The 24,019-nt window shown below is 35.9% G+C and overlaps 2 protein-coding genes across 2 annotated transcripts; both read right to left on the reverse strand.

Moving 5' to 3' along the window:
* Positions 1-1,945: 1,945 nt before the first annotated feature.
* LOC148919253 (uncharacterized) lies at positions 1,946-3,284 on the reverse strand. Its single transcript, XM_089048825.1, has 4 exons — positions 3,246-3,284; positions 2,845-2,934; positions 2,135-2,754; positions 1,946-2,051 (listed from the first exon to the last, which is right to left on the reverse strand). The coding sequence occupies exons 1-4, from the start codon at positions 3,282-3,284 to the stop codon at positions 1,946-1,948; spliced, it is 855 nt and encodes a 284-aa protein (XP_088904951.1).
* Positions 3,285-8,134: 4,850 nt separating this feature from the next.
* Positions 8,135-21,526, reverse strand: LOC103327074 (zinc finger CCCH domain protein). The gene is made up of 11 exons (XM_089048157.1): positions 19,609-21,526; positions 19,047-19,052; positions 16,584-16,756; positions 15,854-15,914; positions 15,624-15,722; positions 14,264-14,358; positions 13,913-14,026; positions 11,658-11,725; positions 10,529-10,639; positions 9,247-9,478; positions 8,135-8,405 (listed from the first exon to the last, which is right to left on the reverse strand). Exons 1-11 carry the CDS (start codon positions 20,945-20,947, stop codon positions 8,295-8,297), a joined length of 2,409 nt encoding a protein of 802 aa, XP_088904283.1. The 5' UTR covers positions 20,948-21,526; the 3' UTR covers positions 8,135-8,294.
* Between the last annotated feature and the right edge of the window lie 2,493 nt (positions 21,527-24,019).

The following is a 24,019-nucleotide window of genomic DNA, read 5'->3' on the forward strand; positions in this document are numbered from 1 at the left end:
GAATTTCTCTATATGCATATATATATAGAACGTTGATTGGTTTTCGCGAGGCTTATAGAGCTGAAAATAAAATAAAATATTAGTTATATGGTAATAACACATTGTAAAATAAAACATTGGTAGTACATACCTTAAATTTTTTTGGATTAGACAACATGGAACTAGAAGCAACCATGTTTCTTTTTTTTGGCACTGCAGTGGTACTTTTCTTCGGTCGTCAATCCAAGATGCATACAAGTATCTATCCATGCGGCCACAAACCTATCCTTAAATGGATTTAACCAATTTTCATGTATGTATTCAAGAGCTTTTTGAAATTCACTGAACTTAGACTCAATCTGTCGCAAACAACGCCAATATTCCTCCTCCGTTTCTGAACCAACCAAAGTATTCCAATCCTCATTAAATTGCTTCCATTGTTTTAGGGTCCCAAATAACTTCTTGCAGTTTGCCAACACTCCTTTGTTAATATGCCATCTACATAATAAATGTCGTGCTTTCGGAAATATAGACGTATGTAGGGATATTTTTGTTCCAACAGCCTGACGAATGGGCCTGGGCTCTGTGAGGAGGAGAGAAACAAAATTCCCCAAGTATCTGAGTTCGAGACCAAGCTCCCAAAATAGTTTTTTGCAAAATCTGATGAGACTTTAGAAAAAACACTCTTAGGCTCTTTTCACCAATGACCAAATAAGCATGATAAATTGATTAATGGCTTAGCTTGAAAAAGATTGGGTGGCTTGAGTGAATTCTCAGATGCTTGACAAAGCTTGGTCAGGCTCTGAATGAGTTGATTTTCTGGGTGGCTAAGGCTTTCTTTTATAGCCACGAAGAACCCTAATTTCGTCTTAACTTTTCCTTTCCTTTTTCATTGTTTCCTTCCACTTTATCTTCATTGGTGAATTTCTTCCATCCAAGGTGCATGGCTAAGGAACCCTTTATGGTTCCAAGGGTTTTGACGCAGCTGGACCTCCCCATAAGGGTGAGGCGCCACCTGCTTTCCTTATGGTTTTTCAAAATGGAGCTTGCAGCGGAAAAGAGAGATTGAGAGAGTTCTTTGTCTGATGGGTATTTGTCCTTCACACACAGATTTCCGTTGGTTCCTACCATGGCTCTCTGTTTTGACTGTCTTGGAGTCCTAACAAGGATGAAGCGCGACGCCAGGTTTTTCATAAGGCCTTGGGCTGGGCTTATATGTACTGATATTGGGTCATTAGCTTGTTACTGCCATCGTTTGACAGGTTTTTCGTCAAGCTGCTAGAAGCAATTTGCCTATTGCGTTTTTTAACAAGATATTTGGGCATTCAAACTAACATAGGGTTTTTCTAAGCAAACTACTATACTCTTCCTAAGGCATTGGGTCTTTCTCTCATGCTATCCCATGTGTTTGGGGCCAAGAAATGGGCTTGAATTTTGGTACTCCCAAGTAGCTCAAAATTCTTATTCCTTGATCCCTTAAATGGACCTTGTGAACGCTTGTATCCATCCACACCACAACCTTCTCAGCAAGCCCCGGGTAATTTCATGGCTTGGGCCCACTTGAGCTTGTGGCATAACTTGGTATTAGAATAATGGCTCTTTTTGCATGATGCCTACGCTTGTGCTTGAGTTTTGCTATTCTATAGTTAGACCAAGTAACACCTAAAGCGTATGTGAGCATGATTTTCGTAAAGTTGGCATGCTCTTGGTCCTCTTGCACGGGCTTGCTTGGCATGATGTGTGGCTCATAGCTCGTATTAGTGCGTCTTACCAATTCTCTCTTGCCCCAGTTGAACTCCCTTTGTGTTCAATTATCTGTGTTGGGCCAATAATTAATCTGGGCTTAGCCCCTTGGATTTTTGGGCCTCAACAACATAATAGAATTCATGAGTGCTAACTCTCGATCGGTGACAATAACATTATGAAGACAATTATCATCCAACAAAATCCTCAATGCAGTCAATGCTCATGTGTAATTGTCTTCCTTCTCGGCATTCATATACACATACGCAACAGAGAATGTCATATTAGTAGATGTCACCCCCACAATTTGCAATAGTGAGAAACGATACCTATTAGTTTTATAGGTGCAATCCATGATAAGTACATATGGAAATGCGTGCAAAATATCAATATTAATGGGTGTGTCCAAAACAGGTCAGTTACAATATCACCAGATTTCCTATGCCACTCAATATAATTGTGTTCGGATAACTTAGTAAGCAATTGTTGCATTTGGGTTCTCCTAGCAAATTCTTTGGTTATATTTCGGATCCTAGCATTGTATATTGTCTTCATAGTTGAAACATTCATTGCATCTCTATCTTTAATGGTGACCAAAATATCTCTGGGTTTCACCAAACTCTTAGACATATCCACCAACAAGGCATTCTCCTCTTCAGTAAGTCGCCCCACAAATGAATTACCTTGAAGATACTCTGAAATAGGATGGTTGTGTACTCCACAAACCACCTCCAACTTCCAATCATCCCCATCACCAATATTGACATCTTTTAACAAGAATGGGCATCCACATTTCTTGGTACCAGTGTCCCTAGCACATTTTTTCATATCACTATTTGCATCCGACTTTATATCAGTTGTCTCACTAGACTTGCAAGACTTATAATTACCGTTCCTATCACAAGCAAGTATTACACGAGGTCTCCTCTTGCCATCACCTCCATAATCAGACCTTTTAATTACAATGACAATATTATTCAATTTTCCTTGTTCACGAGCCCATCGAAGTAATGCATCTCCACCATTGAATATCTACACATAAAACTCATATTATTTAAATATAAATTTGAAACATTAATGCCACGTTAATGATACTAAAAAAGATTTCAGACAAATAATTACCGAATAAGTTGTGAATTGATCACTATAGTCTATTACACATTTTGTTCCCACATTGTTGCCTTCAGTAGGGGCGTCACCTTGATTTTGTTCCTTCAATGGGAGTAAGATCAAAATAGCTTGGATTAAATTTGTGGTCGGCAATAAGTTACTGAAAAAATAAATAAATTTCGGTTGGATGCCACTGAAACGCATGTAAAATTTCGGTAGTAAACCACTGAACTACGTTCCATCTTACGGTGGATCTCCACCGAATATTAAGTTGTTGACCGGTCAAACCCAACCGAAAACGATGCAACATTTTGGTGGCATCCCACCGAATTTACCATCGGTATTGATGTCTTTGAACGCTACCAGTGTTATGAAATACTAAACTTGCAAAACGCCAAAAAATAAACTCGTACCTCATTCGAAGCCTCTTTAACTTCAATCTCACCCTTCATGAATAAATACAAGATATTTTTTCACCAGTATAAACTTATAAATCTATGGTTGAGGGTTTAGGAACATGATAGTTTGAGAAAAAACTCAAACTAGGGTTGCAGGAACATATGTGGGGTGTAGTGAGTAATTTTAATTTTAATTTTAAATTTTTTTGTCCTTAACAGTAATTGTGTACAAGGGTAAAATAGGTTATTTTAAAAAAAAATTAGTATAGGGTGTAAAGAGCAAATAATGGGGTGCCAATAAAATCACCCTAAATATAATTACTCTAAATCCTCAAAAAATGCAAACGCTCGCGACAGAGAACAACCCCCAATCTCCTTGGTGTCGTTTGCACACGTCCAAGGTTCATGAGAATTGAGGGTTTTGAATACGTTCACTAAAATATACAATGATTTAGGATTTTCAACTTTGATTTTGGTGAAAAATCGACTCATTCTAAGGTTTTCAATTTATATATTGGTGAGGACGATGGCACAGATACGAAGAGAACTTGGTAGAGGCTCAAACAATCCAAGTGAGAAACGACTTGGAATTTGAGTGTTTTTAGAGTTGGGCTGTCATTCATAGAGTTAATGAGATCAAAACTTTACTTATTAAAGCTTATAATGGCAACGATGATTCAAAGGAGGGTGCAGATTTACCAATACAAAGGAGGCTACATTTGGGAGAAGAATCCCAAGCGCTCCCCTTTGTCCCGAGCATTTGGGTTTTTGGTTTTTTCAAGAGCGCTTGGATAAATTGACAATTCAAAGCTGTTTCTTCTCCTGGCGGTTGAGCTGCTGGGAAAGGGACAAGATTTGAATTGAGAGAACAAAGAAGAAGAGAATGGGATTGATGGGTTGATGAGGCAAATTAGGTAGAGATAAAAGACTTGGCTGCTGGTCTACTTCCGCTGCAATCATGGTGATGATGAAATTGAGCACACAAGTGTTACAAATTGTAATGGAAAGTAAGGGTATGATGGGTTTTGAGATGGAGCCCTCCATTGAAGTGAGGCTATCAGCACCGAGGATGAAGATGACGACACTTGCTATTGGAGCCGGATTTTTTTCGAGTAGAAATACCTCCATAGGTTCTTGACTGAATTCCACACACTTCCTTAGTTGAAAGGAACTCCAGATTGCGTTTCCGTGAATGAATGATGGAAATGAGGGGAGTACCTGTAAAAGTCACTCCAATGCTCAAGCAAGTATTTGTGCAGTGAACTCTTAGTGCTTAATTGAATTTCTCATATTGGGCTTTTATAGTGTTCCAAAGCTTCACCTCCTTTGCGCATCATGTCCTCTATTTCACGATCGTGGGGAGCTTGATTGGGTTACGCCTTCCTTGCTCCGCACTTTTCTAGTGCAAGGGAGGTCCATCTAACCCACGTCTTCACTGGCTTGTAATCGTGACATGTTAGTTGGGCCTTGTTACATGGGATATCATTTTTGGCCCCTATAGTGCCCCCTTTTTTTTCCCCTCGCTACACTAGTAGAGAGAGGGAAAAATAATTTTACTTAGATTTATTCCTTTGGAATAAAATCGTAGCTTTGATTTTTTATTTTTATGTTTTTACTCCAGCCGATCTGGTGGAGCCTAACGAGTGTTTGCACTTCAGCTAACCTCGTGGACCCCAACACCTATGGCTTTTCTTCTTGCGCTTAAGCTGACCCGGTGGGCCCCAAGAGGTGAAATGAGTGAGCCTGTGGAAGATGGCGGGAAAAGTCGATCAGCGGCAAAGAGTTGGAAAGAAAGCGTGGGATGAGGACAATGGTTGGAGCCAAGCCACACAAACCATGCCCAAGGTGGAGTAAAACGACTGATTTTCGATATCATCTTCTTGATTTTCGACATGGAAGTCAACCACTCAACAAAATATCAAAAGTGCTTTACCATGTTAGCCAAACACTCAATAAAATATCAAAATCGCTTTTATGTGGTGTAAAAGCATTTTTAAATGTGACATCCAACGAAAAACTGCTTCTTCGTAGAAGCGCTACTAGCATAAAAGCTTCAGGAAGAATCACTCCCAAACGAACCCTTATTATGGCAGGCCCACTTATTGAAATGAATTTCATTTCATAGTTCATTTTATTGACCTATGAAATGAACTATTGATCCCTAAAATGAACTAAACTTTACCACTGCAAGTCAAAAGTTCAATTTATTGAAATAAAATTGAAATGACCCTCACCATTGCGGATGCTCTTAAGCTGAAAAACTGCAATTGTCTATCCATCTAACTACCCACTTGGTCAACTCCAATCAAATCAAAATTTTGTTTCACCAAAGTTTTCCAATTTAAGTCTTAGTCCTTTTAATTCCTAATACACCAACACTAACCAACTATTCCTAACCTCTTCACACTTGAACCAACACTTATATTTATATGAAAAGCATATTTACTTTTTCTTTTTTTTTCTTTTTTTAAGTATTGACACCAGAAACGTTTTCATTATTTTTTGTTTTCAGAAAAACATTTGTAGAATTACACTACCAAACACATTTTTAGATCCACAACATTTTCTTTCAAAAACAGTGATTTCCAATCTTTGCAAAGAGGTACATCAACTTAACAAAGTACAGTCACTTTTTCATATCTTTTTTTAGTTTTTAGGAACAATTTAGCCATATTATTGTGGTCTTTTTGTTTTTTTGTTTTTTTTGTTAATACATTAGATATATATTTCCAAAATAATTGTATGGATAGAATTCTTTATTTAATATCTATTTATTGTTTATTATTAAATATACTGCAAGTAAATAGTCAAAATTGTAAGAAAATATTTTTAAATATATCATGTATCATAAATATTATCAAAGAGAGTAATCTACCCCTTGAAGATTTTTATTTAAGTTTATTTTATACAAGCGACATTCTACTTTAATCTAATCTAAATTATGGGAAGGAGATTCGAATATGTGTGCAAAGTGAAGAGCATATCTGCTCTAACCTCTAGCCACTTGAAGATTTGAAACTATTAAGGCTTAGTTTGGGATTGCTATCACTTTTAAAAAAAAAGTTGTTTTTGCTGTGCTTTGAAAATAATTAGTTGTAAAGTGAAGTAGCTCCATGTTTGGTAAACAATATTTTTAAAGTGCTGTTAGTACAAAAAGCAGTGTCAAAACCGTTTGATAAATTTTAATATAAAATTGTTGTAACTGTGAATAATAACTAAAATAGACATTATATTAAAAGTATTATGTATTAATCATGTGGTGGTAATGGTACTGATGGAGCGGAGGCGGTAGTGGTGATGAAGGTGGAGTTGGTGGTTGTGATAGTGGTGGTGGTGGGAATTGCGGTTATGGAGGTGGTGGTGGTGGTGTCAGTGGCAGCATGGAGGTGGTGGTGGTGTTGGTTGTGGAGGTGGTGATGGATGTGGAGGTGGTGGTGGATGTAGAGGTTTTGGAGGAGGTGGTGGTTGTGGTGGTAGTGATGGTGGTGGAGGTGGAGGTGATGGAGGAGGTGGTGGTTGTGGTGGTGGTGGTGGAGGTGGAGGAGGTGGTGGTTATGGTGGTAGTGGCGGCGGTGGTAGTTGTGGAGGTAGTGAATGCAGTGGTGCATATTGTGGAGTTGGATGTGAAAGTGGAGGTGGTGTTATTTTTTAAAATGAATGATAGTATTTTGGGAATTAAAAAAATTCATTAAATGTTCATCTATGCTTCTTTTGAAAGCAGCTTTGAAAAGTAACCTAGAGCCTGCTTTTAAAATAATCGGGATATTTTATTTTTATCAAACACCTTAAACTGCTTAACTTTAAAGTGAAACAAGTTTTTGGCCAAAAAGGCAATTCCAAACGGAGCCTAAGTTGTAAGTAAAATATATTTCCTTTCGTAGTCAAACTAGTTTTCGTATTCAATTCTCTAGGAGTCATTTACATTTTCATTTTGAATCCAAACAATTTAATAAGGGGAATTGTAGCAACCTTCTATCTAACATTTTCCTTTGGACCTTCTCCCTTTTTTGTTTGACATGTGTGTGTTCTCCTTACACTTTAAACGATAGCATTAATATATTATACAAGTTAACTTTTGCTTTCCAGGTTTACCCTTATTAAATGTATTCAATTTATCCAAAAAAATTTCACAACTTCCTTATCATCTTTTTTTTTTTAAATGTCAATTATTTTTTAAAAGAAAATGTATGTTTTTTTTCTAAAAAGAGGAAATGTTCGTTTTTTTTTAAAACACAAAGGACCTTTTTTTTTCCTATCTAAACCCTTTGTGTTAAAAAAAAAAGGGGGGGGGGGGGACATTTTCTCTTAAAATCATATATTTTCTTTTAAAAAATTAATTGACGTTAGAAAATAAATTAATAAGATGTTAGGAAAGTTGTGAATTTTTTTTGGATAAATTTAATACATTTAATAAGGGTAAACTTGAAAAGCAAAAGTTAACTTGTATAATATATTAATGACATTGTTTTAAGTGTAAGAAAAATGACACATGTCAAGCAAAAAAAAGAAAAAGTCCAAAGAAGAAGGGTAGAGAGAAGATTACTATCATTTATCATTTAATAAAAGTACCTTGGAGTTACTCATGGTCGCTCTGACTGAAGTTATTAATTAGTAAACATGTCATTAGTCATTTGGGGAGCAACAAATGAATTAAACCTCGTTGACGACATTTCCCAGTTAATTTTCTGCAATGGCAACATTGTTATGCACATTAGACATTAGGAAACGTTCCGACTTCTCTTCTTTATAACTGAATTATTATGTTCAGAGAAACAGAAACAGCTTCATGAAAGCTTGTATGCTTCTCCAAGAAATTATGATCAAATCCCTAGTGCTCGGAAATTATTTTCTATTTTTCCCAAAATGGAATCAGAGAACATAGTTACACGGCAAAATGCTTATAATTACAAAGAAAGGGTAATAAATAGTAATATATATAACTGTATAAGCGTTATCATTGAGTAAAATATATTATACCAAACCCATACATTAAATCAGGATGGCAAGAAAAGAAGTCAAGAAACATTGTTGTTTGAACAAATTGAGAAAAATATAAAACATAGGTTAATTTGTCGACAGAAAATGCACCCGAGCAAGTGTATATTCTTTCCCAGCAATCCAGACACCAGTCTGTGACCATTGGACATCCTCCCAGTCAAGATTCTCCTCCAACACCTAACCAGGACGAAAGCTCAATAAAACTATGGCGAGTAACACTATATTAGGGGTGAAATTTATCAACAAAATAACTAGCAGCAACATGCATCCAAAAGCGTGTATCAGAACTCTAACCAGGAAGATAGCTCAATAAAACTATGACGAGTAACAATATATTAAGGGTGAAATTTATCAACAAAATAACTAGCAGCAACATTGCATCTAAAAGCGTGTATCAGAATTCTAGTTCATATAACCCATCAAGAGGCACCAAACCAAGCAGTAGGCAATACCTTCTCTCATAAAGTAGATGATCTCAAATTGTTGATTCTGTTTTAGCACAGATTCGAAGGAAGGCAGCTTGCGCACGCGTGTATGTGTGTGTGTGTGTGTGTGACACTGAACAATAGCAATTTGTCCCTCTGCAGTTATTATGCATATTCACCTAAAGACTTCAACATGCAAGATTGGATGGCACTAAATAAAGATTTTCAACATCCCCACATCATACAGTGAAACAAGAAAACAAAATCAGAGAACTTCAGTATAAAGATTATCTGCTTTTGAAATATTATTAAACTTCGGTATTTAGTTTTGTCATCATGCACTGCAATGTTTTCCATTTGACACAGGTCCAAGCAAACCAGAGTTAGTAAAGTGGGCAGTCACTAGCTGCAAAAAATTTGATGAAGAAAAAGAGGGCAAACCTCACATGGGCAAAGGAATTCAAAAAGCAAAATGGCGTTTTCAGAATGACATATCTACAGAGAATTTGTTCAATAATGAATGTTTCTTTAAAGAACAACCCATTCTATAACATGCACAAACTCAAAATGAAAGATATAACAATATGATGTACCTCCACATATTCAAGGGGCAGTGGGATCCCAACGGACCGCGTGACCTTCTGGGGAAGAGGCGTTTTACATCGAGACCATCGAAAGACATCAATCATAATGTTATCAGAATCATTTCTTTCACCATTGGTGGAATGTGATACATGATTTTGACTTTTCTCTGTCTCACCTTCATGCATCTGTGATAGCTGTGTAGCTTTGACCATCTTCTCTCCAGTAAAACAAAGCTCATACCTTCAGATAATAAAATACAACACACTTAAAGAATAATGTTTTGCTCACAACATTCTACATAATTTTCTGTAAGGCTCTTTTTTTTTTTTTTTTTTGGGTAGAATAGATGGGCGAAAATGATTCAAGTAGAAACTGCTTCAGACTCAGTTAAATGCTTGTAAACCAATGTTGATTTCAAATGCTTGCCCATTGTCATTTATAACAAGGGATCAAGGAATTAGACCAATTCCAGTTTCTTGCATACTAGAAATGGTAAGCCAACAATTCCAATCAGCCCATGGAGCTCCCCTTCCCCCAATTGAGACAATGATCTTCTAAAAGCACCAGAGACCCCAGCTTCTGAAACTCTTGTTATCACAATTCTCCATCCAGATATGGTCCCCAAAAAAAAAATTCCTGTACTTTCTGAAAAGTTTATCTTGAAAGTTATTACGAGCAACAAGACATTTCCTAATCCATGCGATGCATCCTACATCACTTTCTGTATAAACAACTCAATTAATTCTTCTGATTCTTTGTATTGCAGCATCTTGAGAATCGTCACCCACCACCAAGATACAGTTTCTGCTCTATCTTTTTCCCTTACTAAATGTTTATAATTAACTTATGACCAAGAACCATACCGGAATTGGATGAGGGAAAATAAACAAGAACTAACAGTTAAAGGGTACAAATTCAATATTAACAAAAGGGGGAACCATATCACAGATACATATTGCCAAATCACAAAGGAACATATGATCATGAAACCAAACAAGATCAGGGAAAATAAGAAGAAACATAAAAAGGGGAAAGACAAAGAACAAAGACAGAAGTCCATATTTTATAAGCAAGCAAACTCTCCTTGGTTAAGTTGTTTAGCTAAACAAACTAGAAATAGGAAGGAAAATGTCAATGTTCCCTCATTTACAAGTAACTCATCTCCTATGTTATGTAACATTCAGTAGCCAAAACAAATGAAGAAAAACATGTGATAATCAAATATTAGTCCTTAAAACAGATCATGGTCAAATCCCAGATACATAGTACAATATATAATTAGCATTATACCTGCATGAATGTGTTTCTAAATAAAGAACTTCTCCCTTCTTCAAACGCGCAGAAGTATAAAGAGTTTTCTTCAAACCCTTGTCAGCAACAATGCTTATACTGTACTTAATCCTGAAGAAATTTGAAAGAATGTACTTAGGAAGGTGCAATAATTATTTATGGATGGGGAAACAAGATGAAGTAAAAAGAAGCAATATTTCTGTGAAAGTTTAAGTTTTGAGAAGACTACAATAACAAAATTCCAAATCAGGTAACATCATAAGCTGCGTCCTATTGGATTAGAGTGTTTGGTCCAGCTCTTTCTTATTGTAATTTGGCTGTGGCTTTCTCATGAGCGTATTGTGCACAGTCTTTAATAATCTTTTCTGAAAAAGGAAAAAAAAAATGTTGCCATGTTGCACACAATATGTTTGAGTGAAGCAATTGACATGCATTCCTAGGTTGAGGTGTTACAGACAGCACAAGATGCAATTTTGAAAAGATAAGAAGTTTTTCCTACAAGAGCACTAACACTGAGATTCAAGGATTATTCATTAGATGCCTTGAATGTATGTAGCCTTGAAAATCAAGAGTTTTTTTTTATTCTAAAAAAGAAAAGAAAACTAATATCGGATCCAAACAGAAACGAGGTTCATTGAGGTTCATATTTAGTGGAAAGAAACCTTGTTTAAGGTATATGGGGGATAGAGTTCAAGAAAAACCAAAAGAATGTCTCCATAAACGAACAAATGAGTATCAACCTAGTGTAATATAATTAACCAAAAAAAGTATTATGAATGCATTAAACATAAGTCTGTATTGTAAAATGAACATATAACAAGGTGAGTCATCAACAAATTAAAAGTGGGCAATTATTTTCAAAGAATCTGACAGCTGCCCGAGAGAACTAAGGGAGTTAAGGCATGAGATGCAAACATGATAAACACCGTTAAGCACTCGGACAAACCCCCGCTATAATATAATAGATATTATTAGATAGTTATACAGGCTAAGAATGTCATTGCTTGGGTTAAAATATAGCAATTCTCAAATTCTTCCACATAACGAAAGAGAATGCAAGTTTGTAGTTAATACAAGCATCTAAAACCAAGGCTCAACAGAATTAAAGGGTAAGAAAGATGCGGTGTACCAAGGCTCATTGCAGAGGTTGTACTGTATTGTAACTTCTCGTACAAATCTTTGTTGCCGCAATGCATTCTGAAGAATAAAGCAATTATGTAAGCTGGGAAATAGTGATGATTGTTGAAAGGTTATGAGTTTTTATAAGATTAAAATCAAATGACAACACACTGATATACAATCCAAGTATGAAACTATATCACTGGGAAATCTAAACATAAGCACAATTAAAAAATCATCTGATGAAATTTAACGAACGAATTTTTTTTTTCAAGAGTACATGCATATGCATGTAAACTTTAAATTGGTTATGGTGGCGCAGCCTAACCAAGGTTATACTGTTTACAAATTACAATTAACTTAAGTGATAGCACCTTTTGCATTAACTTGAAAAAAATGTTGAACGCAGTTGACAAAAACTTGACATGCACTTTCAAATAAATCATACATCGGTCAAAATGGACATTACAAGTTGAGTTCTTATCTTAGCTAAAGATTTAATCAAGAAAATATAGCAAAGTTAGGGGGGATAAGCCCATCGTAGCAAACAAAGAAAAATGTAAGGCAAGGTGGCATTGTTAAACAAGTATATGTGTTCCCCAAATAAAGCTTAAGGTTGTTTGCTCTCGCCACCCAGTCTCACAGAGGCCTTTCGTACTTCCATTGCCAATGAACGTTGAAGGCTAGAGAACATTACAAACTTAAAGGCAGAACAGACAAAAACTGAAAAACAACAGGGTAGTCCATCTGACCAAAGAAAAAAACAGGTATAGTCTTCATTGCCCAAGAATACAAGCACCTCAGAACATTATAATTAGCCTCCAAAGCAGAAAGTTCTAAACCCTCATAAGGAAGGAAATTCAATTTAAGTTGCATAGATCATAAGGACCAGAATAAGATGTATTGGATCTCATAAGACAACCAATAACAAAATTCAACCTCAAACAACTCTTCTAGAGAAACTCCACCTCATCTCACATCTCCAACCCCTCAAACTCTAGTTCAATAAACAACTTTTTAAAATGACAAAACATTCCCAAATACCCTCCAAATAATCACAAACCCAGCATTCTTGCCTGTTCCCAACTCAAAACAAAACACAAGGGCAAAGCTTAAGGCCCGACCTATCAGATCAAACCTGTCTTAGAGCTGTATAACTGCAATGTTGAAGGCTACAAAATGCAAGACCAAAGAAGTTCAAGACATAATTACTATAATAGATCTACATGCCACCCCACTAACAAAAAGGGCACATTATCAAGAATGTCTGGAGCTGAACCTTCCTTTGAGGTAAACAACGTGATGTGCAAATACAATTAATAATAACAAAGCAAAAACATTGAAAGAAAGTTTCACACATTTGGGAAAATCTATTGCTGATTGATTTCCAGTGTAAACTACTCTGAACATCTTTCAAATTCATTTTCCATACATCTACACTTTATAATACAAAATGCGAAAGGCCTCATGGATTGCTAGAAGGCCCACACCAATTCTGCGTCAAAATTAGTTGCAAGATCTTTAACACAACACATAAATTTCCAGCAGTTTACCAAAAGTTATATTGGAGTAATACGTATGGATGAAATCATTGTGAACTCTGCTTCATAAAGATTTCTAAACTAAAATATTGGTCTCACACAAATGCAGCAGATAATATTGTAAACCATTTGAAACATATAAATGCAGGGGCCATATTCAGTTACTATTTGGTATCCTTCATTGAGTCACTCTTATTGCGTAAGATTGCATTTCCAAAGTTTACAACAACTTATGGGTAAATTCTACAACAATAATTTTCCTAACCCAAGTACATATTTGTGTGCAGAAATCTTGTTCTGGGTTTGTTCAATAACACACCACATTTTACAGTTCAAAAGAATCAACTCTTTTGTCTGAGTGTAAATTCCAGATCACTGCCTTATTCTATCACAGTATTTTATGCGTCAGGAAAGGGTTTCACAAGATGTTGAATACTTGAGAATATGAAAATCCCCAAACCAATTATATGTTTCAAAGATTTAAACTAACCAGCTGCTGCAGATAACGGCAAATGAAATAGGACATAATCCAAAAGACAAGTTTCCATTACAAATAAATAAATAAACTTCCTTAAGCAGTGGTTTGCATGTTTCAAAAATTAAAACTTAAAAGTGGCTGCAATAATGGAAAATGGACTAGGGGACATATTCCAAAAGGAAGAAAAGTTTCAACTAAAATAGAAATAAAAAAACATTTGCTGAGTGGAGGATGTCAAAATAATACCGAAGCTGCAGCCCTTGTAGTCATTGTACGCTCAACAATCACTGGAGCAAGGGTAGGCTCCACTGTAGAAGTGTGCGTAAGACAAGGCTCAAGATCAATGGTTCCTCCTGCCTTCTGAAAACCAGATAATTAGGAAGAAGCATCAGTGCTATAAGCCCAGAAGAATCATTACAAACCACTAGTTTCCAGTTCATGCTAACAAATTATTAAATCCAAATCCCTAAATATGTACTTAGCATCTGCCAAATCATATGAAGCACTATATAATTTAGCCATTACATAAAAAGGGTAAAAAAAAACACACACGCACGCTTAAAAAGGATAAATAAATTGGCTTTAAGTTCTTATCACCTTCACGATGCAACAGCGCTCAACACGGTAGCTACAACCAATCGCAGCTCCCCAGGCTCGAGATCGAACATTGTTTCTCAGAGTAGAAATGTAACCTAATAAAATGTTAGAATTAAAAGTAAACAAAGCATTAATTTACTCTTTGGGCTGTGTGTAAATGAAAAAGAACTAGCTAGGTTTTTAAATTGAATAACTGGTGGACTGCCATTAAATTGGAACAACCGTGAGCTTTTCATTACTATATAATATAGGGAATGCTATCTTTTCTTCACTTAGAATTATAATTCGGCAAGTGCAACCCTTTAAATAGACAATAAACCTAGCAACAAAAGACCCAAATTTCAGCAATTTTTATTATTAACTAACAGATCGAAGGCTTCCAAGATTACCAGTTCGCTGACATCAATACACCCATAAGCCCTTATAATACCCTCAAAAACCTTAGACATGTACCACCAGATTCGGACCTCACAAATATTTACCCTTTCATGAACAAGTGCACCTTGGGAGGCACTTTGGCCTTCCATATAGTAAGGAATGGGGAGAAGTTGTAATGCATAACAAAAGAATCCAGAAATGACTCGCAAGAAAACAAACCTAAAGACACAGCAAACTCTCCATCAGCTCTAAAGGATGAAAGTGAGAAGTTCTCAATCAAGGAGAGCAGGGAGAACAGAAGGGGAAAAGCACTTCAATTCCCACCAAAGTAATCCTCCCAAAATTGAGTTTTATCCCCCTCCAAACAGAAAGGCCTTCAGAAATGCTTTGCAAAGCACTGACTCATTCCTCAATCCCAGTTGTTTGCATGTAAGCCATATTTTACTCTGGATGACCATGTGCCACAAAGAATTGAATTGACCTCAACGGGAAATCTCTATAGTCATTCCCTAAAAACATCAAGGATGGGACACCACATTCTAACTCACTAACTGATCCTTTAATTAATGATAGCTAATTACTTATTTATATATCTTTACCTATTTCTCTCTTCTTCTTTGATGTTATTTTAATTAATTTTTTTAATAAATATTTTAAATTGAAATTAAGCAATTTGCTTGATAAATAAATGAATGAAAAAGTGCTTATATGCATTAACCATTGGGATACTTATTGTATTAATTGTTGGGTAAGCAAATGAATGAATGAATGAATGATTAATGATATTCGTATTTAGGAACTCTATGTAGTCCTGAGTTGTTCATCTAATTCAACATCACAAGTACAACGAATAAACAATTGCTTTAAATCATTTTAAATCAAAATTCGAGGTATATTCAATCAAATGTCCATGTCCATATTCTTTGTAAGTAACAGACATTGACAGCGGCACCTATTCACACTAAGCAAGAAATGCACTCACAGTCTTGTGGAGGTAGTACTCGAACTGTAGCACGCAACTCCTGGATTGCAGGAGGTGGGGGAGACGCTGTTGGTCGGCAGTATCCTGTGTGCATGAGAACTGGAAAGCAACACTGAACCATTAATACTCACTTTCATACATGACCAGGTCATATGGCATATAGACTCACTACTAACTGAAACCAACCATCTGAACAAAGAAAAACTTAAACCAACCCTAAAATCACATACCAGCAACGAGATCTGAATCATCTGTGTATATATCTGTCCCCCACAGCTGGCCACCTCTAACCTGCATGTAATGGAATTAAAAACATAAAACAAAAACAAATCAAAAGAACAAATGAAGAATAGACAAAAGCAAACATTAATGTTTTCCACAACCTAAACACTGATAAGAATGAGAATTGAACAATAAACTTTCAAAACAAATTGGTTCACAAGGGCAAACAAATGTACAAAAGTTGCCAACCCATAAAGGCAGTTAAGTAATTTGGAAAGAAAAAATGACTACACTCTAAAAAGCACCTAGTAACAGAAAAGTGTTTTAAAATAAAATAAAATATTTAAAATTTAAAATTTAAAAATTAATAAAAAACCATATATGAAGACTAGATCAGCTGCTAACATCAAATACCTACAGAATTGTGCTCACATCTGACACACCACATATGAAGCAAAGGAATCCACAAACAATGAGCAATACTCTGTGGAAACCATAAACAGAAATATACCAAAAAGTTTGAACACAAGAGCACTAGAAAATTATCACAATGAAAATGCAAGAAAACAAGTACATTCAAAGGAATACACAAACAATGAGCAATAATCTGTGTGGAAACCATAAACAGAATATACCAAAAAGTTTGAACACAGGATCACTAGAAAATTATCACGAAGAAAATCCAAGAAAACAAGTACATTGTAGCCCAATTTCTTACGAACATAATTTAGATCTTACTTGGCGATTTGTTGCGGTAACATGCTCAGCTGGGATCCGAATTTCAAGGGTTGGACCAGTTAGACAGCTTTCATTTTTTTCACCTTGAGATACTTCATATTCCTTCCACAACTTTATCAGTTCTTGCATGCATTCGCCAACTTTATAAACAACAGAGGATACTTCATTTTTACCTGAAACAATTGCAGTGTTAGCACACAACCAATGTGCAACAATAACCATGCAATACAGAATACTGATATTGACTATTACAGAAAAGCTAAGAAAACTTTTTACTACATGACTAGAAAACACTCTAATTCTCTCCTGCTCAGTTTGAGTGTGTTGCATGTTTGCATCTCTTAAAAACAATTAACTAGAACGGAACCTATTTTCAAAGAATTTAGAAGCTAAGAATGTAGATGTTTTATCATGCAGTGTTCTATAACAATGTAACATACATTGACCCAAGAAAAATAATATGCCCCCTTGTCCGCCTATCCAAAAGAAGGCTGTGACATCATTGACAAGTTTTCCTCCCTAGGAAAATGCTTATTTATGGATATTTGTCTCTTTAGATTCAATGAATCATGTGACTCTACAAGCAATTGTTCTTATTGCTTCTTACTTTCCGAATTCCAGACAAGGTCAGAGCTCCCTTCTTTCAAACCAGACTACTTCACCATGAGGGTAGGGGGACGGCTCCTTTCTTTCAGACCTTAATTCACCATGGGGGTAGAGGGAAAAAATTTTAAATTATGAAAGAGGCTTATTTTTGGGCATGAAAGACTACCCTCAACCAACCAGCATCAACCATAGCAAACATTGTCCACACTGAAACCACCAGAATGAGAGGGTAAGCATGGGATAAAATTGAGAGAAGGACATAAGATTTGGGCATGTCATTTAGGGTTCTTTTCCTTAGTGTTGATCAGTAAATGATTCATCAAACCGGCGAGAAGTTGGGGTCAACAGAGTAGTTTTCTTCTCCCCTTCATTTCAAATGGGATTGCGCAGCAATTTTCCATCCACATGCCCTGTCACTATCATCTAATGCTTGTTTGTTTGAGGTTCTACGAATATTACATGCCAAACAAAGTCAAACTTCAGGGGATGTTTGTGTAACTAACTCAAACAGAATTTCCAAGGAATTACAGAAAATATGCTTTCCAATCTCACAAAATAACAGAGTAACCTCCACCTCCTAACATGGTATTTTAACCAACCAAATCGTGCAAGGATTAAAATTGGGGAGAAGTGGCTAATCTATCAACCTACTATGACAAGATTTACATGCAAAGTTCCCACAGGACCAAGTTTCCAAAATCTTATATCCCGTCTACCAAAATGAAAGGATGCATTTACAAGTGAAGAAAATAGAGAGACAGCTCCACAATCTCCAAACCAGTCAGATTTCTGTGAAGATTAAAATTCAAGCCATGTTGGAAATGGAATAATTTGAGAGTCGGAAAGCCTACAAAGTCGAGGGAGATATGCACAACAATGGAGGCAGACTCGAAAAAGCTGTTCTAAATCTCATTCCCCACCACAATCTCCAAACCAGTCAGATTTCTGTGAAGATTAAAATTCCAGCCATGTTGGAAATGGAATAATTTGAGAGTTGGAAAGCCTACAAAGTCGAGGAGATGTGCACAACAATGGAGGCAGACTCGAAAAAGCTGTTCTAAATCTCATTCCCCACCACATATGAAGGTAAGGATAGAAAAGGCTAAAACCCTGAGAAATGTTTTTCCAGTGATATATACTCAAACCTTTAATCATGATATTGAAATCCCACCCATTAGGATTAAGCCTATATATTAAATGTAGATGATATAATTGCGATCATCAAAAGCAGCACATTGAATTCCAGAAAGATGAATATATGTACCAAAATAGCCTCAATCACATCAAGTCTGAAGCATGATTTAGACAAACACCTCTGCTTTTTGTATATATAATTAAAACAGCAGTGACCACAGTAATACTGTAAGTGCAGACTTATGTGTGTACAAATTAATGTGTACAAGAATGGAAGAAATTATTTATGAACAAGGGATGTGGTTGGGATGCTGTACGTATACATGTATGCATTTATTGGAGGGTAAAGTGAAGAGCACAAACAAAATAAATTTCTGCTGACATCTACAGAACTTCACCAACAAAGAAATTCTTGTTGCAAGAAAATGGAATACAAGGACGCACCTTGGGATCTGCAAAATACAAGAACACATAAAAAAAATTAAATTGTGTATGAAACGAGGGACACCATTTCCATCACAAGACAAATGAATATCCATTAACTTCAACATGAAACCAAATTTGACTGTATGCTGACGAATGACATTTTGCTGAAGAAAACAAGGATAGCTGTACGTTGATATTTCACTTAAATACGCTTTAAGGAAAAGTATACTTTTCATTTAAACTTGATTCTTGAATTTATAATGGTATTATAAGATTTATGCTTTACCAAGCTATTACCTTGGGCTGCCATTTCATTTAGCAAATCACTTATGATAACAAATAAAGTGATCGCAGTAACAAATATGTTTATCATTTATAATTCGCACCACCAAATTACAAATTGAATCAGTAAAAACAAAATTAAAAGATAAACCTTTCAGCGAATGACTTACGACAACTATAGTAAAATTAATTTCAATAAACAAATGTCCTATAAAGAAGTGGAGAGATAACTGCCACTTTATTTTCAGACCAATTATGCTTTTAATATGCGTAGGCAGTATATCATTGTCTACACTGCAAAAGTTGATCATCCACTTCCAAAGAATTTTGCATATATCTAGAAAATATATTGCTTGTAGCCATTGCACAGATTACTACAGACGAATAGCTTTTCTGAATCCATATGCAAAACAAACACAATTATCAATCTACTAAATTTAGGTTCAAAATTAGTAGTTTATCTATGCAATATCAAAATGCTAGGGCATATTTTCCCATACTTTTTTGAATATGTGAAATCAGTAACCCATCATACTTGCAATAAAATTGGAAACGGAAAAGGAAAATATTTAAACACACCCTTCATTGTCTTGAGTGCGGGACCTAAAGCGCAGCTCACGATTTGCCACCTGAGGGCTACCCCTTGATCGTTGCATCCTTTTACGCTGCTGAACTCCATAATTACAAAATTCCTTATCTCGGTCTGTAGCCCCTTCACAATCTGCACATCCATCATCTGATTCTTTGTCATAGCCCCTACTGCGCTTTTCAGTTCTATCTCCTTCAACATCAACATCTCTTTCTTTCCTCCTGTCTCTGGATTCCCTATCAACATTTCTCCAACTATCAAAATCTTTCTGTTTCTTCTGCTCTGCTGGCAGAATTTCCTGTTCTGACACTCTAATAGACCCGTCCCCCACTTCCTTCTCATTATTTGAACCATCTTTCTCTACTCCATTCCATGGGTCTTTCTTGGTATGATCCCTTTCCCTCTCTCTCTGTCTTTCCTTGTCTTTGCCGGTGTCCCTCCTCTCCCTCTCCCACCTATCTGCATCTCTTTCTTCTTTTGCTGGTTCTTTGCACTCACTACTGCTGTTAGCTACTGGAATAGTGCTCCTACGATCACTTCTTTCTTTATCCCTGTCTCCCCATTCCCGGTACTTCATATCTTTCCTTTTTCTATCCTTTTCTTTGAATTTATCCTCACCTTTAGAATCAAATTTATTTTCCCCAACAGCCTCATGTGCCTCTACATGATCCCGCTCCTCAGTAGCAGGGACTTCCTTTCCAACCTCAACGTGGCCTTGTGTACTACTGCGATGCCAGGCATCTGTACTTCCAGCTGGGGCATCAGAATACCGTTTTCCTCTATGGTATTCTTTTGAGTCTTTCCAATTCAAGTGACTACTGACCACACCATAACCTTCCATTTTCAGGTCAGCCTTCACATCATTAAAATTCTCCCTTTCATATTTCGTCTCCTTATTGTCATCCCCTCGACTGTCATACCTCACATCCTTTTCACCCTTAGCATTCTGTGTATCCCTTCTTGACTCACTGTACAAGTCCTTTGTCTCCGTCTTTGTGTCTCGGTTCTCAAAGCGAAGATCTCTAGTATCCTTGGAATCTCTGGACTCCAGTCTGTTTTCAGAAGCAACAGGCTGATCTACATGCAAATCATTTGAAGTTGATGGCATTCGATATATTGAATGAATGGGAGATCTTCTATCCAGGTCACGGGATTCTGTACGGGGAATCTTCGGCAAGCGAGAATCTTGAGCCATCTCATAGGGAGGATGGTACTCATTGGAAACCGATGATGACAGCTTCGGGTAAGCTCCTGAATCATCATGTGGGTATTTTGAAGAGGAGGAATGACCACTCTCTTCGTGAGGTCTTTTAGGTGCACCGCTCATGCTCAAGTTCCTACAATGTTATGTACCCTACTTGGTCTGAAAAACAAAAATGATAACAGCAGCAGCTTCTCTTGTCCTTCTTATAACCGGAGCAATGGATGTTGCAAACTGCATAAACAGGTGTTGAAATAAACATTTGAAAGTGAACACATCTAATTTGTAGCCCAAAGCATTCAGACTGCAAAGATATTGTTATTCACAGAACCCAGACAACGAGAACTGTAAACTACGCAATAAGTGAGAAATCACTAAAATTTAGTCCATAGTTGCCTAATTCGCTCACCCCCTACGAATTTCGATCTGGATCGAGCGTACTCACGGTCCGGTATCGATCTGGAACGAAAGATTTAACGACTCAGTTCCAGATGAGAGAACAGTACCTGAAAGACGACGTCGCTGCTACAGAAGAGTACCTAACCGCCGACAGCACACGAGCAATCGAGGGCACATGAGGGAGAGTGCTATAGCTGATGAGCCCACGTTTGATTCTTGGTCTCTTGGCATAAGGGGAAGGAAGACATAGGGTTCGGAGAGGATTTTTTTGGACGAAGAGATTCGAAGAGGTGGGATGGGTAATAAATGGAGAGTTGTTCTATAATAAGGTCCATATTTATATGGTCTTCAAGTGACATAGTTTTAGCCGTTGGATTATTTTATGTTGTCAAATTCTTTCACCGTCAAACGCACCTTTTGAAATATGTGTTGTTATGTGTAAGAATAGAATTTTGCGATAAATGGATAGCGTAGAATTTTGCGATAAATGAATAGGCGTAAGAGTAGACTAGCCCAAGCAAAAGGCCTCCGGTCTCCAAAAATCAGCTCCAACGGTGACATCCAGTCCAGGTAATTACATTTTTTGTCACTGAATTTTGGCCCTAAATCAAATTTGGTCACCGTAATTTCAATTTTTCCAATTTCATCATCGTGATTGCAGCAGTTAACGAATCCGGTCCAATTCCTCGATTCCATCAGTTAGCTTAATTAAAAAATATTTAATATTTAATATTTAATAAATCAAAACAAAATTATATCTACCTCACTCTTTTCCTATCCCCCCCACAGATCGACTGCCTCCTCCCACATGAGAACATCTCAATATCTACTTCTCTCTTATCTCTTCCTCATCAAACACTCCCGGAAAATACACAGTTTGGAGTGCAAAATAATATAATAATTGAGTATATTTAGGTTTTAGCCAAATAATAATAATTTTTGGAAAAAGCCAAAACTTTTTCAAAAAAGACAGAAAAACCTCTCAACTTTCAAACCAAAGACAAGCAAATGTAAAGGATTATTTAGGAAATCCAAAAATAAATAAGGGCAATTTTGTCCATTTTAGCTTCTTTTAAAAAATTTCTCTCTCATTTAGTCTTTTCCAAAGTCTCTCTAAAATTTTTTGGGTTCAGTAATAGTCACAATTTCACAAACATCCAGAGTATGAGATTTTGAGTTTATAAAGAAGACCCATGGCAATAATCAACAAAAGTTGTGAGCATAAAGGCCGTGAGAGAGAGATAGAGTAGAACTGCAGTGTGTGGGTGGGAGTTGGTGTGTGGGTGAAGGATGAAGAAGGATGGGGCGGTGGAGATGTTGGGTTTGGGTGGGGTTGGCGACGTTTTGGGGTATTCGGTCGGGATTAATACTTTTTTTATTTTTTTTATTTTTATATTCTTTTAGATATTGTCTATTTTAAGTAGTCTATTTTAAGTTAACTAGCCTCTCCACACACGTCTGTGAGAGATTTTTTTAAAAAAAATTTAAATTTATTTTAGAATTAAAAAAGATAATATGTAGTTGTGTTCTATAAAATATGATCCATTATCATATTTTTCTTTTAATTTTAATTTTTTTTAATATGAAAAAATATGAATTTACCATATTATCCTCATTTAATTAATAATTTCAATTCTTAATGTTTCTATTTTTTTGCCTTTTGCTATATATATATATATATATTATTTTAATTTCATATTAAATATTTTTTAAGCAAACTGATAGAATTGAGGAATTGGACTAGACTTGTTAACTGTTGCAACTACAATGACGAAATTAGAAAAATTGAAATCACTATGACCAAATTTGATTTCAACTCCAGTGACCAAAAATATAATTAACACAAGAAAAAAAAATTAATTTTTTTTAAAAAATATTTATCAAAAAATTCAAATATTTTATACATACTTATCAAATTTTTATTTATTAATCTCATACATATAAATAAAATTAATCCCATGTAAATAGTAATTGACTTTAGGTTGCCATGGCAATGGGTGGAAATACACAAAAAAAATTGCTATGTCATATACTATTCAAGTAAACAGTAACCGCTCTTACTTGCCCTTACCGTGCCATGTCAAATAGGTAGAAGTGCTCTAAGGGAACGTATTAGAGGTTGGGTGGGTGGGGTGTGTCAATATAATAAAAGTATTATATCTAATCTAACGGTTGAGAAGAAACTAGTTTAAATATCAATATGTCATCTTTTATTTTACTTTTACTGCAATAAAATACTATTTTCATTATTAAATCTTTTTTTTTATTTTTTACGAAGGGATGGAAAACATGAACAAAAAATTGATTTGCATCTAAGATCGTCATCTTCGACGCCAATCATCTTTCTCCTTCACACCTAGTGAATATGATATTATATGAAAACATGAACCTGTCATGAAAATACAATATAGTTGCATAAACCCAAGTCCCGGTTCATAAGCTGGAAAAAACAAAAAACAAAACAAAAGGCCCTAAATTTGTTTGTAAAAATTTGAAGTTTTCCCAAACTGAGTTCATGAATCATTCAAATCTAACATTTATAAACAAAAAAATTGATCACAAAGGCAGAGAACAACAGAAAAGTGACTTGGTTGTGGGTCCTCGAAATTCAATCACATTAAAGTGTGAAGGGATAGCTTGATGGCTCCGCATTTGGGTCAATAAATTTTCTTTTGTTTCTAAAAAAATTGAATATTTGAATCTAAATCAAGAGATGAAAATAGATAACCAATAAGAATTAGGGTGAATCTTAAACGACACGTGTTCTTGATTTTCGTCTGCAACACCGGAGTTGAAGGT

Source organism: Prunus mume, linkage group LG3 (assembly GCF_029339155.1).
Source record: "Prunus mume cultivar Tortuosa linkage group LG3, ASM2933915v1, whole genome shotgun sequence".
Classification (NCBI taxonomy): Eukaryota; Viridiplantae; Streptophyta; class Magnoliopsida; order Rosales; family Rosaceae; genus Prunus; species Prunus mume.

What these genes read in the sequence shown, in the direction of transcription:
- LOC103327074 (XM_089048157.1), bottom strand. Translation starts at nt 20,947, where the DNA reads ATGAGCGGTGCACCTAAAAGACCTCACGAAGAGAGTGGTCATTCCTCC. An exon ending in TTAGAAACACATTCATGCAG is followed by an intron (nt 9,479 to 10,528) that starts GTATAATGCTAA and finishes TATTATCTGAAG; the next exon opens with GTATGAGCTTTGTTTTACTG. An exon ending in TGCCCCTTGAATATGTGGAG is followed by an intron (nt 8,406 to 9,246) that starts GTACATCATATT and finishes CGTCCTGGTTAG; the next exon opens with GTGTTGGAGGAGAATCTTGA.
- LOC148919253 (XM_089048825.1), bottom strand. Translation starts at nt 3,284, where the DNA reads ATGAAGGGTGAGATTGAAGTTAAAGAGGCTTCGAATGAG. An exon ending in ATCAATTCACAACTTATTCG is followed by an intron (nt 2,755 to 2,844) that starts GTAATTATTTGT and finishes TTTTATGTGTAG; the next exon opens with ATATTCAATGGTGGAGATGC. An exon ending in GGTGATATTGTAACTGACCT is followed by an intron (nt 2,052 to 2,134) that starts GTTTTGGACACA and finishes TAAAACTAATAG; the next exon opens with GTATCGTTTCTCACTATTGC.